At 41.4% G+C, this 13,902-nt stretch overlaps 1 protein-coding gene across 2 annotated transcripts in view; it reads left to right on the forward strand.

The window, feature by feature from the left end:
• The window catches only part of BDNF (brain derived neurotrophic factor), a 35,168-nt gene extending 33,159 nt beyond the window's left edge, over nucleotides 1-2,009 (forward strand). For both annotated transcript variants that reach the window (XM_062196377.1, XM_062196376.1), the window contains exon 2: nucleotides 210-2,009. In XM_062196377.1, the coding sequence (XP_062052361.1) occupies nucleotides 231-974 (744 nt within the window). In that variant the 5' untranslated portion in view covers nucleotides 210-230 and the 3' untranslated portion in view covers nucleotides 975-2,009. The remainder of the gene's footprint in view (nucleotides 1-209) is intronic.
• The last annotated feature ends 11,893 nt before the right edge of the window (nucleotides 2,010-13,902 follow it).

Here is a 13,902-nt window from a genome sequence, read left to right on the forward strand (position 1 = left end):
ACACTGCATGTCTCTGGTTTATATTAAACCACATTCAGCACACGACTGACATTGATTTGTGTCTAGTGCAGCTGGAGTTGATCACTAAGATGTAAAAAACCTTGACCCTGCAGAATGTCCTGGAATTATAATCAGATGGGTCACATTGTATCCCTGTGAAAGAAAGCCCTAACCAGTGTGGTGTCTTCTTTCTGCTTTTTTCCCTACAGTTCCACCAGGTGAGAAGAGTGATGACCATCCTTTTCCTTACTATGGTTATTTCATACTTCGGTTGCATGAAGGCTGCCCCCATGAAAGAAGCAAACGTCCGAGGACAAGGCAGCTTGGCCTACCCGGGTATGCGGACCCATGGGACTCTGGAGAGCGTGAATGGGCCCAAGACAGGTTCAAGAGGCCTGACGTCGTTGGCTGACACTTTTGAACATGTGATTGAAGAGCTGTTGGATGAGGACCAGAAAGTTCGGCCCAGCGAAGAAAACAATAAGGACGCGGACTTGTATACTTCCAGGGTGATGCTCAGTAGTCAAGTGCCTTTGGAGCCTCCTCTCCTCTTTCTGCTTGAGGAATACAAAAATTACCTGGATGCTGCAAACATGTCTATGAGGGTCCGGCGCCACTCTGACCCTGCCCGCCGTGGGGAGTTGAGCGTGTGTGACAGTATTAGTGAATGGGTGACAGCGGCAGACAAAAAGACTGCAGTGGACATGTCGGGCGGGACGGTCACAGTCCTTGAAAAAGTCCCTGTATCGAAAGGCCAACTGAAGCAATACTTCTACGAGACCAAGTGCAATCCAATGGGTTACACGAAAGAAGGCTGCAGGGGCATAGACAAAAGGCATTGGAACTCCCAGTGCCGAACTACCCAGTCGTATGTGCGGGCCCTTACCATGGATAGCAAAAAGCGAATTGGCTGGCGGTTCATAAGGATAGACACTTCCTGTGTATGTACATTGACCATTAAGAGGGGAAGATAGTGGATTTATGTTGTATAGATTATATTGAGACAAAAAATTATTCTATTTGTATATATACATAACAGGGTAAATTATTCAGTTAAGAAAAAAATAATTTTATGAACTGCATGTATAAATGAAGTTTATACAGTACAGTGGTTCTACAATCTATTTATTGGACATATCCATGACCAGAAGGGAAACAGTCATTTGCGCACAACTTTAAAATGTCTGCATTACATTCCTCGATAACGTTGTGGTTTGTTGCCATTGCCAAGAATTGAAAACATAAAAAGTTGAAAAAAATAATAAATTGCATGCTGCTTTAATTGTGAATTGATAATAAACTGTCCTCTTTCAGAAAACAGACAAAAAAAAAAAAAAAAAAAAAACAAAAATTTGAACCAAAACATTCCGTTTACATTTTAGACAGTAAGTATCTCCGTTCTTGTTAGTACTCTATCTGTTTTACTGCTTTTAACTTCTGATAGCGTTGGAATTAAAACAATGTCAAGGTGCTGTTGTCATTGCTTTTCTGGCTTAGGGGTAGGGGGGATGGGAGGGGTAGATTTCTGTTTGTTTTGTGTTTTATTTTTGTTTGTTTGTTTTGTTTTTTTAGTTCCCACAGGGAGTAGGGATGGGGAAAGAATCCCTTCAGTATATATTCTGGTTAATGAAAAATACATCTGTATGTTGTAAAGATGTTCGCAATATCAATCAGATGACTGGAAAGTGAATAAAAATTAGGCAACTGAATGAAATGTTCATACTTCACTTCCCATAATGCACCTCCCAGGCCCCGGCTCACCCTATGGGCATTGGTTGGGGGGGAAGCTTCTTTCCTTGGAAAGACCTGCATTTGCTCAGAACACATTCTTTCCCTCCCTCCCCCTTTGGTCCCTTCTTCGTTTTGTTTTAGCTTAAGGGAAAAAATTCAGTTGCGCGCTCTGAACTATTTTACCACTGCTGTGAATAAGTGAACAAATTGTGTCACATCATGGCACTCATAAGCATGGGGAACAGTGATTTCTTTTCCTGCTTTTTTTTTTTTTTTTTTAGAAGAGAAAAAGAACAACAACAACAAATGTTTCCTTTCTAGGAGCAGTGAGATTTGCATAAACCATTGTAACACTTAAAAAAAAAATCAGGGGAAGGCTGAGAAATGTTTTGTAAGTGAAAGCTAGAGTTCTAAATGAACCCAGAAACACCTAGGTCAGAGCAGGAATCCACATTGCCAGTGAAATGAGACTAAGCAGCCAGATGGAAGCTGTGGAGCTGACGTCATTTCTTGGCAATGCCCGAGGAATTTCTGAGTGGCCATCACGAGGTCTAGGTGGAGGTGGGGAATGGTATTTGAGACATTCCAAAAGGAAGGTCTCTTCAGGGCCCTTGAGGGGACGCTCGGGAATGACACGTGTCAAGTTGCTTGGACCTCGTGCTTTAAGTGCCTACATTACCTAACTGTGCTCAAGAGGTTCTCAACTGGAGGACCACACTCAAGGCGGCTTATGCCCTCCATTCCACCCCTCTATAATTGTGCATAAAGTTGGATTAGCCCAGAGCAGATTTGGAGCCAAATGTGGCATTTCTGATGATGAGACTGACACATTGAAATAGAAGATGTTTGTACATGAACACTTAATTTCTTTGAAACTAGATTTGAGGAAACCAGGGTTTTATCTTTTGAGAACTTTTGGTAAAATAAAAGGGAACAGGGAAAGGCCCCAAGACTCAATCATGCCAAGTGATCAAAGGCCACTAATAGAAATCTTGTCAAGAGACAAGACTCGGGGAAGCTGCCTTGCTTTATAGAAGAGGCTGGGACAGAGCTGACAAAATCTTGCTCCCCAGAGAAGGCCGCAGCAACCTCCTGCCCATCCTGTCTGCTTATGAAGAGGGCTCCTGTCTCACCTCTGCCATTCTGGGTTAGGAGAAATCAAACTAGAAACCTGGAATAGTAGTCCTGAGAAAAATGGACCCCAGTGGAAATTAAGGCTCATCCCATTCACCCAGTCGGCCCACTTCCAAACCTGAAAACATTGGTGGTTACTACCTGGACTAGTGTTCTTGAGTTTCAGAAACAACTGCATGCAAATGCTGCATGTGAACAGGGTGAGGGATAAGCAGATGTTCCAGGGAATAAAGATGCCACCAGCAAATAATTTCTGCTTGTTTCATTTTTCATTCAGAACTGGCCTATCTTTTACAGTATCACCTGAACACCTGTCTTTAAAACAAGGAAGACTTTATGTAGTATAGATTTGTTATGTGATGTTTGAAAATATTATCTTTGTAATTATTTTTAACCTGTAAGGAATGCTTGGGATATCTGTTATATGTTAACTTTTTGCAGCTTCCTTTGGAGGGACAAAATTTTAAAAGCAAAAGTCCCTATCACAATCTTAAAGTATTGCAAGGGACAGATCTAGTAAGTGATTTCATAGCAGACATTTAGCAATTGTGTGGTAAGTGTACCCAAAGAGATATATCACTATCACATGCTTGGTGGTTTATGTTGATCTGAGATTTATTTTGTTAAAATTTCTCTCTGTTGCTCTTTGTTCTTGTTCTGTTCTTTTCTGTTTTGTTTTTTTAAAGTCTTGCTGTGGTCTCTTTGTGGCAGAAGTGTTTCATGCATGGCAGCAGGCCTGTTGCTTTTTTATGGTGATTCCCATTGAAAATGTAAGTAAATGTCTGTGGCCTTGTTCTCTCTATGATAAAGATATTATTCACCATGTAAAACAAAAACAAATATTTATTGTATTTTAGTATATTTATATAATTATGTTATTGAAAAAAATTGGCATTAAAACTTAACCGCATCAGAAGCCTATTGTAAATACAAATTCTATTTAAGTGTACTAATTAACATATAATATATGTTTTAAATATAGAATTTTTAATGTTTTTAAATATATTTTCAAAGTACATAAAATCTGGGGGTTCTGGGTTTTTTCTCTTTACTGTAAAACAAACATGAAAACGTGTTTCATTATAAATACGTGTGCTCCTTGCTTTAAGACCAACCTCACTAGTTTTAGCAATTGAAAAGTGCCCCAGAGAGGATGCTTATGTCAAGGCTCAAGGAGGCCAGTTCTGCTGCCTGTGAGCTTCTGAGAAGCTCTGGTATTGGATCTGTCTTCCACCGTGGAAGACTGCAGTGTCATTTTCTAGGACACTTGAAAGTTTTCCCCTTTGAAGTGATATTCTTTCATCAAGTAGAAAATCATGTATCCTAGCAACATCAGGATCCATGAATCAGGGCTGGCTGGCTCTATGTGATTATAAAATAACTGTTAAAAAAAAATCAAACTAGGTTTACTTAGGGATAATGAGAATAAATTAACCCAAATTTAGAAAGTCAACAAATGAAAAAAAAAATACAGAAATTCAATATGTGGAGACAGGTCATATGCCCTCAGTTTGGAAATGACGCTGTTTGCAGTATGTATTTGTATCCATTGCACTGATTTAATTTTTGTACATTGAGCTTGCAGATTTTATATCATAGTACCCACGATCTAACAGATTGCTAGGATTTCTAAAAAGATTTGCCTCTGTGATGGCTGCCAAGCCGCTGGGTAATTTAGTTAAAGTGTTTAAAGTTATCACTAAATCTTGGTGAAATAAATGGAAGGATTTTAAATTAGAGAAAGAGCCATTAAGGAAAAAAAGCATCTGTTCTTACTCTTCAGACTCCCCATTTGAACACTGAGAACCCATCCCAGAACGTGGTGAACTATATCTGTGCAATGTATCATTTCTATTTCAAACATACACACATGGTTTCCTCTTGTATTGTCTTATTAATAAGGATCAAGAAAGTCATAACAAACATTGACTTGTGTTGTGTATATGGAAGAACAGATCGAACTAGATGAATTATTCTAATCTGTCCAGTGAGTTTTCAGAGTACTCTAAACTCTAAGAGAAGTTCTTGACTGCCAGTCACGACAGCACAGCCATAGAATTAAGACCTTGGTAAACTTCAGGCTCAACCAATTTTCATAGTTGTGGAAGTCTAAAATATTTTTGAAAGGGTTTAGTAAAAGAAAGTGAGAGTTAAATGTGACGTTCAAATTACTTACCAGAGTTTGGTCAGCATGACTGGAAGTTTTTATTACAAAATGAGGTTAGAGAAACAAAAACAAAAATGGAGGCATCTGTTCACCAACTTGGAGTTAACAGGAGTAAACACAGTAGTGTGGCCATCGGGTAAGCAGCTAAACCTTGTTTAGTTATTAAGATGCCAAGAAATATACCATTGCTTTGATCTATTGTTTTTCACCATGCTGCCAAGCCTTTGTGCTCACTAGTTGTGTCTGTGAAGTCTTTATCGGCTATATTAATTCTATGATTATTGTCTCAGTTCTGGGTGAGAATCTGAACTAAATTTTAGAATTAATCAGTTCAGTTGTCCCTCATTCATTGAAGTGGTTACTAGACCCTGGATAAAATGTCAAACATCTTCAGAACTGCAACCAAAGGCTTCGGACCTTGCTTCAGTTCAGCTCACACTCTCGGCAGCATTAGGGTTGAAGCCTGTTTCCAGTATGTTCCAACACAAGGCCTATTCTGCAAGTGGAATGGCAGCATATTTTGGCAAACCACTGTTAAAGAAAGTTAATAATTGGAAAAGAAATAGTGTATGTACATAAATATAGTGTCAGTGATGTAATTAGCCTGGAAGTTTGGATAGTTGGGTATTATCCAACCTCAAAATACCAGCAGAATTGGTGTTTGATGGATCCTGGGCTATTCTTTCAGTTGTGGACTGTTGTTTTAAAGGTTTGTTAGTAGGTTTATGGGGTGAGGAGGGGAGTGTCTGGGTTACGTGGAATTAACTAGTGGTCGATTCACTCCCCACCTAAGAACCAAACACAGTGACACGAGTGGATGCAACCACTCCAAAATGGGTAGCATCTGAAAACATTCCACCCCGCCCACACCACTACCCCAGTTCTTTTGAGCATCGTCATTCATTCTCTATCCTGGCCACCAGTTCAATAGTCTGCAGGAAAAAAAAAAAAGTGCAACTTCCTTATTTTTTGACCTGTAGTTAGATACAGTTACCCAAGAAGATGGTTAAATATTAACAAGAAAGTTTGTGGTTTTACACATTATATTCCTCATTCTTAACAAGAGCCAGTTTTATGGTATGCTGTAGGATTTCCACAGATGTTTATTTTAATCCCTCCAATTATTTGCTAGGCACAAACCATCAAATCATGAGCTACTGAACCTGGCATTTGCTTTTCAGAATAACAATCCTGTGTGCTTGGTTATGTCAGTAACATGGAATGGTAAAATCTGCTCTTCGATTTGTTAAATCTCATCACACACAGTGTAAACAAGACCTTTACACAAATTATATATTTAAGTGTGAGATGCTGTATTATTAATGTCTTTTAATATGGTAAAACAAATGTCCCTTGGAAAATTAACCCCTTCTGTCCTGCAAAAACTCACACAAAATGCCCTATTCATGACAGGACATGACAAGCCTGTAAATAACCAAAAAGCGTTGGCTGAAATACTGAGCTTGAAGTGTGTGTTCTACCTTTGACAAGGACAAGGATGCCTCTGCACCACTGCACTTTGTTCCTGTATTTTATGTCCAATGGTTCCTTATACATCAGTAACTGGTCTGTGTAGAATGGATGAACCCAGGGGAAATATTTTTGTCTAGCTTAAGTGCTCACATTTTGGAAAAATCTATAGCAAGTACTGCAGTACACATTTGCATTTAGTAAAGCACATTCTCTATTTGGCCCCAGCATTTAAGAATTGGTGTTTAAGCTAGGATTTGGTACATATCAGGAAGAAAAAAGACATGCTGAAATAGCAGAGACCTCAAAAAGACAATAAGCAGTGTTTACTTGGAGATAACAGTACTCATCCTCTCCCCTAACTGGGCTGATACAGTGATTCTGAGTGTGATCTCTGACCAGCAGCAGCAGCAATGGCTCTGGGACTTTGTTAGCAATGCATATTCCTAGGCCCTACCCTAGACTTCCTGAATCAGAAGCGCTGGGGGGGGGGGGGGGTAGGGCCCAGAAAGCTGTGTTCCAACCACTGAGTCTGTGCCCACTCAAATTTGAGTCTCATTGGATTCAGGGGATTAAACAATCAGCCCTCGGTGTGTTCTTCTATGTGATAGGAAATGACACAGCCCAAGAATTTGAAACTCTTGAGTTCTGATCCTAGTCATGCCACTACCTCTTTCCATGGCCCCAAATATATGATTCCAAACTCTCTAGATTCCCATTTCCTAAAGCATACAAGAGTAACGGGTGCTTTGAGGTGCTCAGTGTTGGGAGAGTACCCTGATAATTTAGAAGCACACATATAAATGTGTGCCAGAAAAGCTCATTGCAGTTTATAGTTAACATTTTTCCCCTTCCCTTTCAAAGCAACAGCAGTAGTGGATTCAGTACCCAGAGCAAGTGGTCGTTTGTAACACATTTGAAAAATGTGACTGCGAGAAATGAGAAGCAACATGTAGCAAATTAATAAGGAAAAGATCATTCCATCTGGGGAGCTGGGCTCTGCACATGCTGACACAGCTCGCTCGCTCTCTTTCTCTCTCTCTCTCTGTCAACTAGAGCTATATTGTCACAAATTAAATAGGTAACTGGGATTAATCAGCTGTTACTGTCCAGCTGAGGAGTCCTAGGTTCATGCCTCCTGAATGACCAGACTGCAAATACAAAGGTCTTTGTGACAAAACTTTTCCTAATTAGAGTAACTGGTTTCTGGAAATGAAGACCTGAACATAATCTATTCCCATCCCCACTCCATCTGTGTGTGTATGTGTATGTCTGTGTGTGTGCACACTCCTGCACATTTTAAGCTACAAACTGTATTTGAAGATTTTTCTCTGCATGGGATGTAGGCAGGGTGTCCAAATACATTACTGATCTAACTTAGCAGTATCGCAACCTGAATCTAGACTAGGAGTCCTAATAGTCAGCCATTAACTAGGCTGGCAAACACATTTCTGGTCTCTGAGCCTTCGGACCTCGAATCCCTCATCCTCCATAGCAAGAGGCTCAATTGGGTAGTCTTGGAGGTAAATTCCATTCTCCTACCTTCATTGTCTGCAGTAAGAAGAGATTAAAGAGGTTTTAGAATCATGGCTGGGGATGCTCTGAGATAACTCACCATCCATCTCCTGACTCCCTCCATTTTTGTGCCCTTATTACTTGGTATTTGCTGCAAAGTTGAAATCAGGAGGCTCTTTGGGTCAGCATGTGGGTTGGGGATGGGGGACATGTCTAAGGAAGGTTTTTCTGGTTTCAACCTGGCCCAGCCATGGCTGTTGCCAACTATTTGACAACTAGGCAGAAAGTGCCTTGTTCAAGGTGAATAATTTTTCTGCCTGACTTTAAGCTCACTTTCAAAGCCCAATAATATTATTTACTTATGTTTCCTGTCATGCATTTATGCCTATGACATGATGCCTAACAAGGAGCGATCCTGCAGTCAGAAAACTCTAGATTAAACTGCTGGATTTACATACTGTAGAGGTTCTAAACAGAATGGGTTTTTGGTCTTGATAAATTCACCAAAAATATGCAGCTCTAACCTTGCTTCACTGCCACCCCCAGCAATCTGGACAGATCCTCTTCTTTAGTGGATGGCAATGAGGACAAGGGTATCTCTTGAAAAGTCATGGCAACACCATACCCAATGGCAAGTATCTTCAGGGCACTCAGTCATCTTCAGTATGGTGGGGGAGGTCATTCAGAGTGGGGCTTTGACCAGCTGTTGAGCTAGACCTCAGTGGCATACCAGGGTCTGGAACCCCTTATTCTAGCCACCTCACTTGATAAACCCATGTTTTCTTTCTAATTGACTCCACTTCTACTCTTGCTTCATGCCCTGCCCCCCTTCCCGATCACCTCAGGGTTTTGTTTCTTCTGGGAATCAACTTTTCACCTCTCAGAGGGCACATAGTATGATAATTAAGGTATACATTTTGGAGCTGAATGCTGGGGTCTTAATTATGGGAGCTGTGTGGCTGTAGGCAAGTCACTTTCTCTGTGCCTGAGTTTCCTCACTGGCATAAACACTACCATCTACCTTGTAGGATTTTGTTAGAATCAAATGAGGTAATGCACATAAGACACTTAAAAGCCAAAGATTCATGGGGAAACCTAAAAAGTGTTTACCAATTCTTAGTAGTCACTTTGCTGACTGGCGGTAAGCTGCGCTCCCTCGGCACAGACCCCAGAAGCCCTTTTCTTATATCCCCTGATTCTTTAAAGGGACCCCATCTAGTCTGTGTCATCAGCATCCAGGGCCACTGTGTCTTTTCTGAAAGATTCAGAGAGGCAACACTTGTTTATCCACTAGCAACATTGCTTGACAATTAAGCTATGATCACTACACTTAGGCAAATGGAAGAGACAGACTACAATAAAAGGTGTTTTTCTGGACTACACATTCCAAATGAAACCCATTATCTCTAAGTGACCATCCTGGCTAAATGGCACTGCCTGAATCCAGGGTGGAAAGAATGAATTCACACAGTAAGAGAGAAGCAGAAGCCACAGTCACATTCCTAGAAGTGATCATGGTGCATCAGAGCAATCCTACCTCAACTTTCTGCTCCATGTCATAGGTGCATCCAGCTCATATTCATGAGTAGGTAGTGCTGGCACACCTTATACAGATTTACTCATGTCACAGCAATCCATAAATGAGGTGGTATATTACTACTTCCCTTTTAGAGATGAGAGAACCAAGGCACAGAAAACTCAATTAAGATGTCAAAGGTCGCACTACCAGTGAGTAGCAGATCAGGGACAAAATCTACACCCTCAAGATCTGGAGTCATTCTCAACAACTGCAAGACTGAAATAGTGTAAAAGCCATCAGGAAAATGACAAATAGCTAGCTGTGTATCAGAGCATTTAGGCCACCAGCACAAAGGGAGAATACTCATAGTGTTCACAGTTTTTCAGGAGTGCACTGGCTTGACTTTTTAAGGGATTAACAAGCAAACAGGTTCACATCCTGGCTGCTCCACTTCTGATCCGGCTTACTGCTAATTGCCTGGGAAAAGCAGTGGAAGATGGTCCAAGTATAGTTGGGCCCCTACACACACATGGGATACCTAGATGAAGCTTCAGCCTGGCTCAGCTCTGGCTATTGTGGCCTTCTGGGGAGTGAATCAGAAAGATGGAAGATTCTCTCTCTCTCTCTCTCTCTCTCTCTCTCTCTCTTTCTGCAACCCTTTCAGATAAAAAATTTTAAAAAGAAGATTATGGCCTTGGAGTAATAGAGATGTGGTTTGAACTGTGTGACCTTGGGCAAATTATATAGGCTGCTGTGTTCTCAGTTTCTTTATCTCTGAAGTTACACTGTCATATAGTTGACAAGTATTTTAGATAGCATGCAAACATCTAGCATGGTGTCTGGTACAAAATGGGGACGTCACATTATTGCAGCTTTACCCATGATGCTGGCCCCCAAGGCTCTAATCATAACCATCAGATGAATCTCAATCCTGACCTATACATTTGAGTCACATAGGAAACTTAAAAAAAAAAAAATCTATGCCCAAGCCCTACCCTGGATAGGTTAAATTAGAATCTCTGAAAGTGAGGCCCAGACATCTGTATTTTTTAAAAGATTTATTTATTTTACTTGAAAGTCACAGTTACACTCACAGAGAGAAGGAGAGGTGGGGGGGGGGGGTCTTCCATCCGCTGGTTCACTCCCCAATTGGCCGCAACAGCCGGAGCTGTGCTGATCCGAAGCCAGGAGCCAGGATCTTCTTCCAGGTCTCCCATGCAGGTGCAGGGGCCCAAGGCCTTGGGCCATCTTCCAATGCTTTCCCAGGCCCTAACAGAGAGCTGGATCCAAAGTGGAGCAGCCGGGTCTCCAACTGGTGCCCATATGGGATGCCGGCACTGCAGGTGGCGACTTTAACTGCTACGTGACAGCACCGGCCCCAGACATCTGTATTTTTAAAATCTTTCGAGTGGTTCAGTTGACCAGTCATTGAAGAACTGCTGTCCTAGATTTCTCTTCCTCCAGTAAATAGGAGTCAGAGATACTAAAGAATTGTAACGCCAGGAAACAGGACCCTAACCTGGTGACTAGGACTTGAAGATTAGCTCTACAGGACACTTGTCCTAAAGAACATTGAATACAAGTAGGAGTCTAACAATAGAAGCAAGGACAATGATTTTAAACACTGAAACTGACTTTCAGAGTCAGAATGGGACCACCAGACAGCTCAATCTAACACTGAGCTCCTGCACCAGGGTCTGTAAATTCCTTCAGACTCCCTGTGATTAGGAACAGGAGAATCTGAGTCTACAGATGAGGGTCAACTGGCCATGTGCTGGGGGTACAGAGCTCCACTGGCACCTCACAGGCCAGTCATACATCACCCCACACACCTCCAAGCAACCTGGTCTGAGCCAGGAACCTGTTCCCACAGGTCATTTCACAAACCCTAGGCTTATTCTGCTGGGCTCCAAAGGCCTTTGCAAAGTTCAAGAGGAGAGAAACGATCTCCGTTGATTGCTTGTAGTGCTTTCTCTGTTTTTAGAAAACATCATTGGATTACTCTCTGACTTTGTTTTCTGATTCTTGTAACATATTTATCTCTTCCCCACCCCTACCTCCAAACTGCCAAGCAGCCAGTCCTGATTGACACTTACCGGGAAAAAGAAAGCGATTTCCAAGTCTCACAGTCTCTTCTTGGAAGGCTCCTTTTGGCACTGATGCTGGACATGCCCAGCTTAGCCAGGACATGGGCTAATCAAGTTTGGCAGACACTCTGTGTCAGCAGACACTACTGTGCTAATGCCCAGGTCAGCTGGTGAGAGGGTCAGTGGGCAAATGCCTGGCTCCTTCCCCATGTTTTCAGGACAGGAATCTGAGTCCCAGGAATCACTAGCTTATGGGACCAGAGGCTATTTTGGGCCTTCCCCTATCCAATAGAAAGTTAGGGGTGGTGTCATCTGAAACTGCCAAGAAGCATCCAGTTTCACCCTTATCCAGGACGTGTAACGGAGGAAATGGAAGCAATGTCAATGAGGCCAAAATGCAGGTGTCAGAACTTCCTTTTGTTTTTATTTCTGGGTCATTTGTTTTCATCTGTTCTTGCCATTTTCAGCTCACCCCTTCCCCTCCTCCCATTCAAGTCTTCATTGCATCTCACCTAGACTATCATAGCAGCCTCCCAGTGGTCTCTCTACCTCCAAGCTATAACCCCCACTCCCTTCCAGACTATGCTCCCATGAGAGCAGAATGAGTTGTCTGAAAATTCAATGGAAATAATGAATGTGAAAATGCTTTGTAATATATTTCACAAGTAGCAACAGCCTCCTCACCACACACACACTGCACACAAATGCGTTGATTTGGCAGGGATGCAGTAAATGCTCACTGTGACTGCACAGGGGTAAAGTCCAGTGCTTTTGCGAGAAGATAAACTAGAGAGAGGGAATGCTTTAGGGCAATAAGGTTAGAGACTGGGCACACAGCATTTGAACCTTCTAACAAGTCCTCACAAAAGCATGCAAGGGAGTCTTTCCTGCTTGGTAATTGTATCTCAGTATGGCAATCTTGATAAGAACGTAGGCTGTGAATCTAGGTCTGCCCATTTCTCGGGCAGCCGAGACAGAGAGGCAGTAGTTTGTGGGGATGACTCAGCACACAGCAGAACCATAATATAAATTTAGAGAACATATGATTTCAAATGTGTTACACAGACATAAATACACTGATGCAGATGGATGGCAAATGGATGGATGGATGAACTTTATGTGATTTCCCTCCCTTTAACATGTCAAAGCGCTCTCCATTGCTGACAGGGCACACATTAGTCAGAATGGCATTCAAGGCTTTCCAGGGTGTGGCTTTAGTTTGTTCTCTTAGTTTAATGTCCTGAGAACTCCCAACATACCTTGCACTGCAACCACATACTACCTCTCCCTATTCCCTGAACATATCTTATACTCTCCCTTCTGTGTGCCTTTGTTCATTTCCTGTTTCTCTCTTTGATCATAAAAACCCAACATCATAACCTGAAGTAGGATTGTCAGATAAAATACAGAATAACTTTTAAATTTGAATTTCAGTTAAGCCATAATAACTGTTTAATATAAGTATGTCCAAATACTGTGTGGCACATATTTGTGCAAAAAAAATTATGTGTTTACTAAAATTCAATTTTCACTCGGTGTCTTGCAATTTTAGTTGTAACATATGATGACTCTACCCACAAAGTGGTTGTCTCATGGGCATCCTCGGGTTTTGCACATCTCAAAGTGGGATTCAGCACTTTGTATGTCCCATACAGATTCCACTGTCACCAAATCATTAGTGAACAATGTGTGTGTGTGTGTGTTTGTTTATTTATTTATTTATTTATTTATTTTTGGGAGATTTATTAAATGTGGAAAACTGGGTTTACAGTCCACAAAAAGCAGTGTTTTATTATTTTAAGTTCTTATTTAAAATGTCCTCTTAGTGTAGGTGTTTTGGCAAAGAAGGCTAAAATCACATTTTAAGTGAATTTAACTCTATGCATAAAGAATGAATCAGGGAGTTACTTGATAATCTGAGTAATTCTCCACCTTAATTGCATGTCAAACATATGGGATATTTTTAAGAGTTGCAATGTCTAGAACCCATCCCAGATCAAGTGAATCAGGATCTCAGATATCAATATTGCTTTCAAAGCTCCTACTTGATTTTTCCCAGATAGGATGTGTGGAAAACTATAGGTGATTGCTGGAGATTGGGAGCAATGTTCTTCTCTGGGTGTAATTCATGACAGAGGAGAAAGAGCTATGGCTTTCTTATTGTTTTTTTTTTCCCCTTTGTACAACGTTTTATCTTTTACACAGTTCTTTCACACATACGTGCACATTTACGCACATCCCACACCCACTGCACAGTCTGGCCACTGAGCCTTCAGCTG

This window comes from Lepus europaeus, chromosome 7, assembly GCF_033115175.1.
Source record: "Lepus europaeus isolate LE1 chromosome 7, mLepTim1.pri, whole genome shotgun sequence".
NCBI classification, from domain to species: Eukaryota; Metazoa; Chordata; class Mammalia; order Lagomorpha; family Leporidae; genus Lepus; species Lepus europaeus.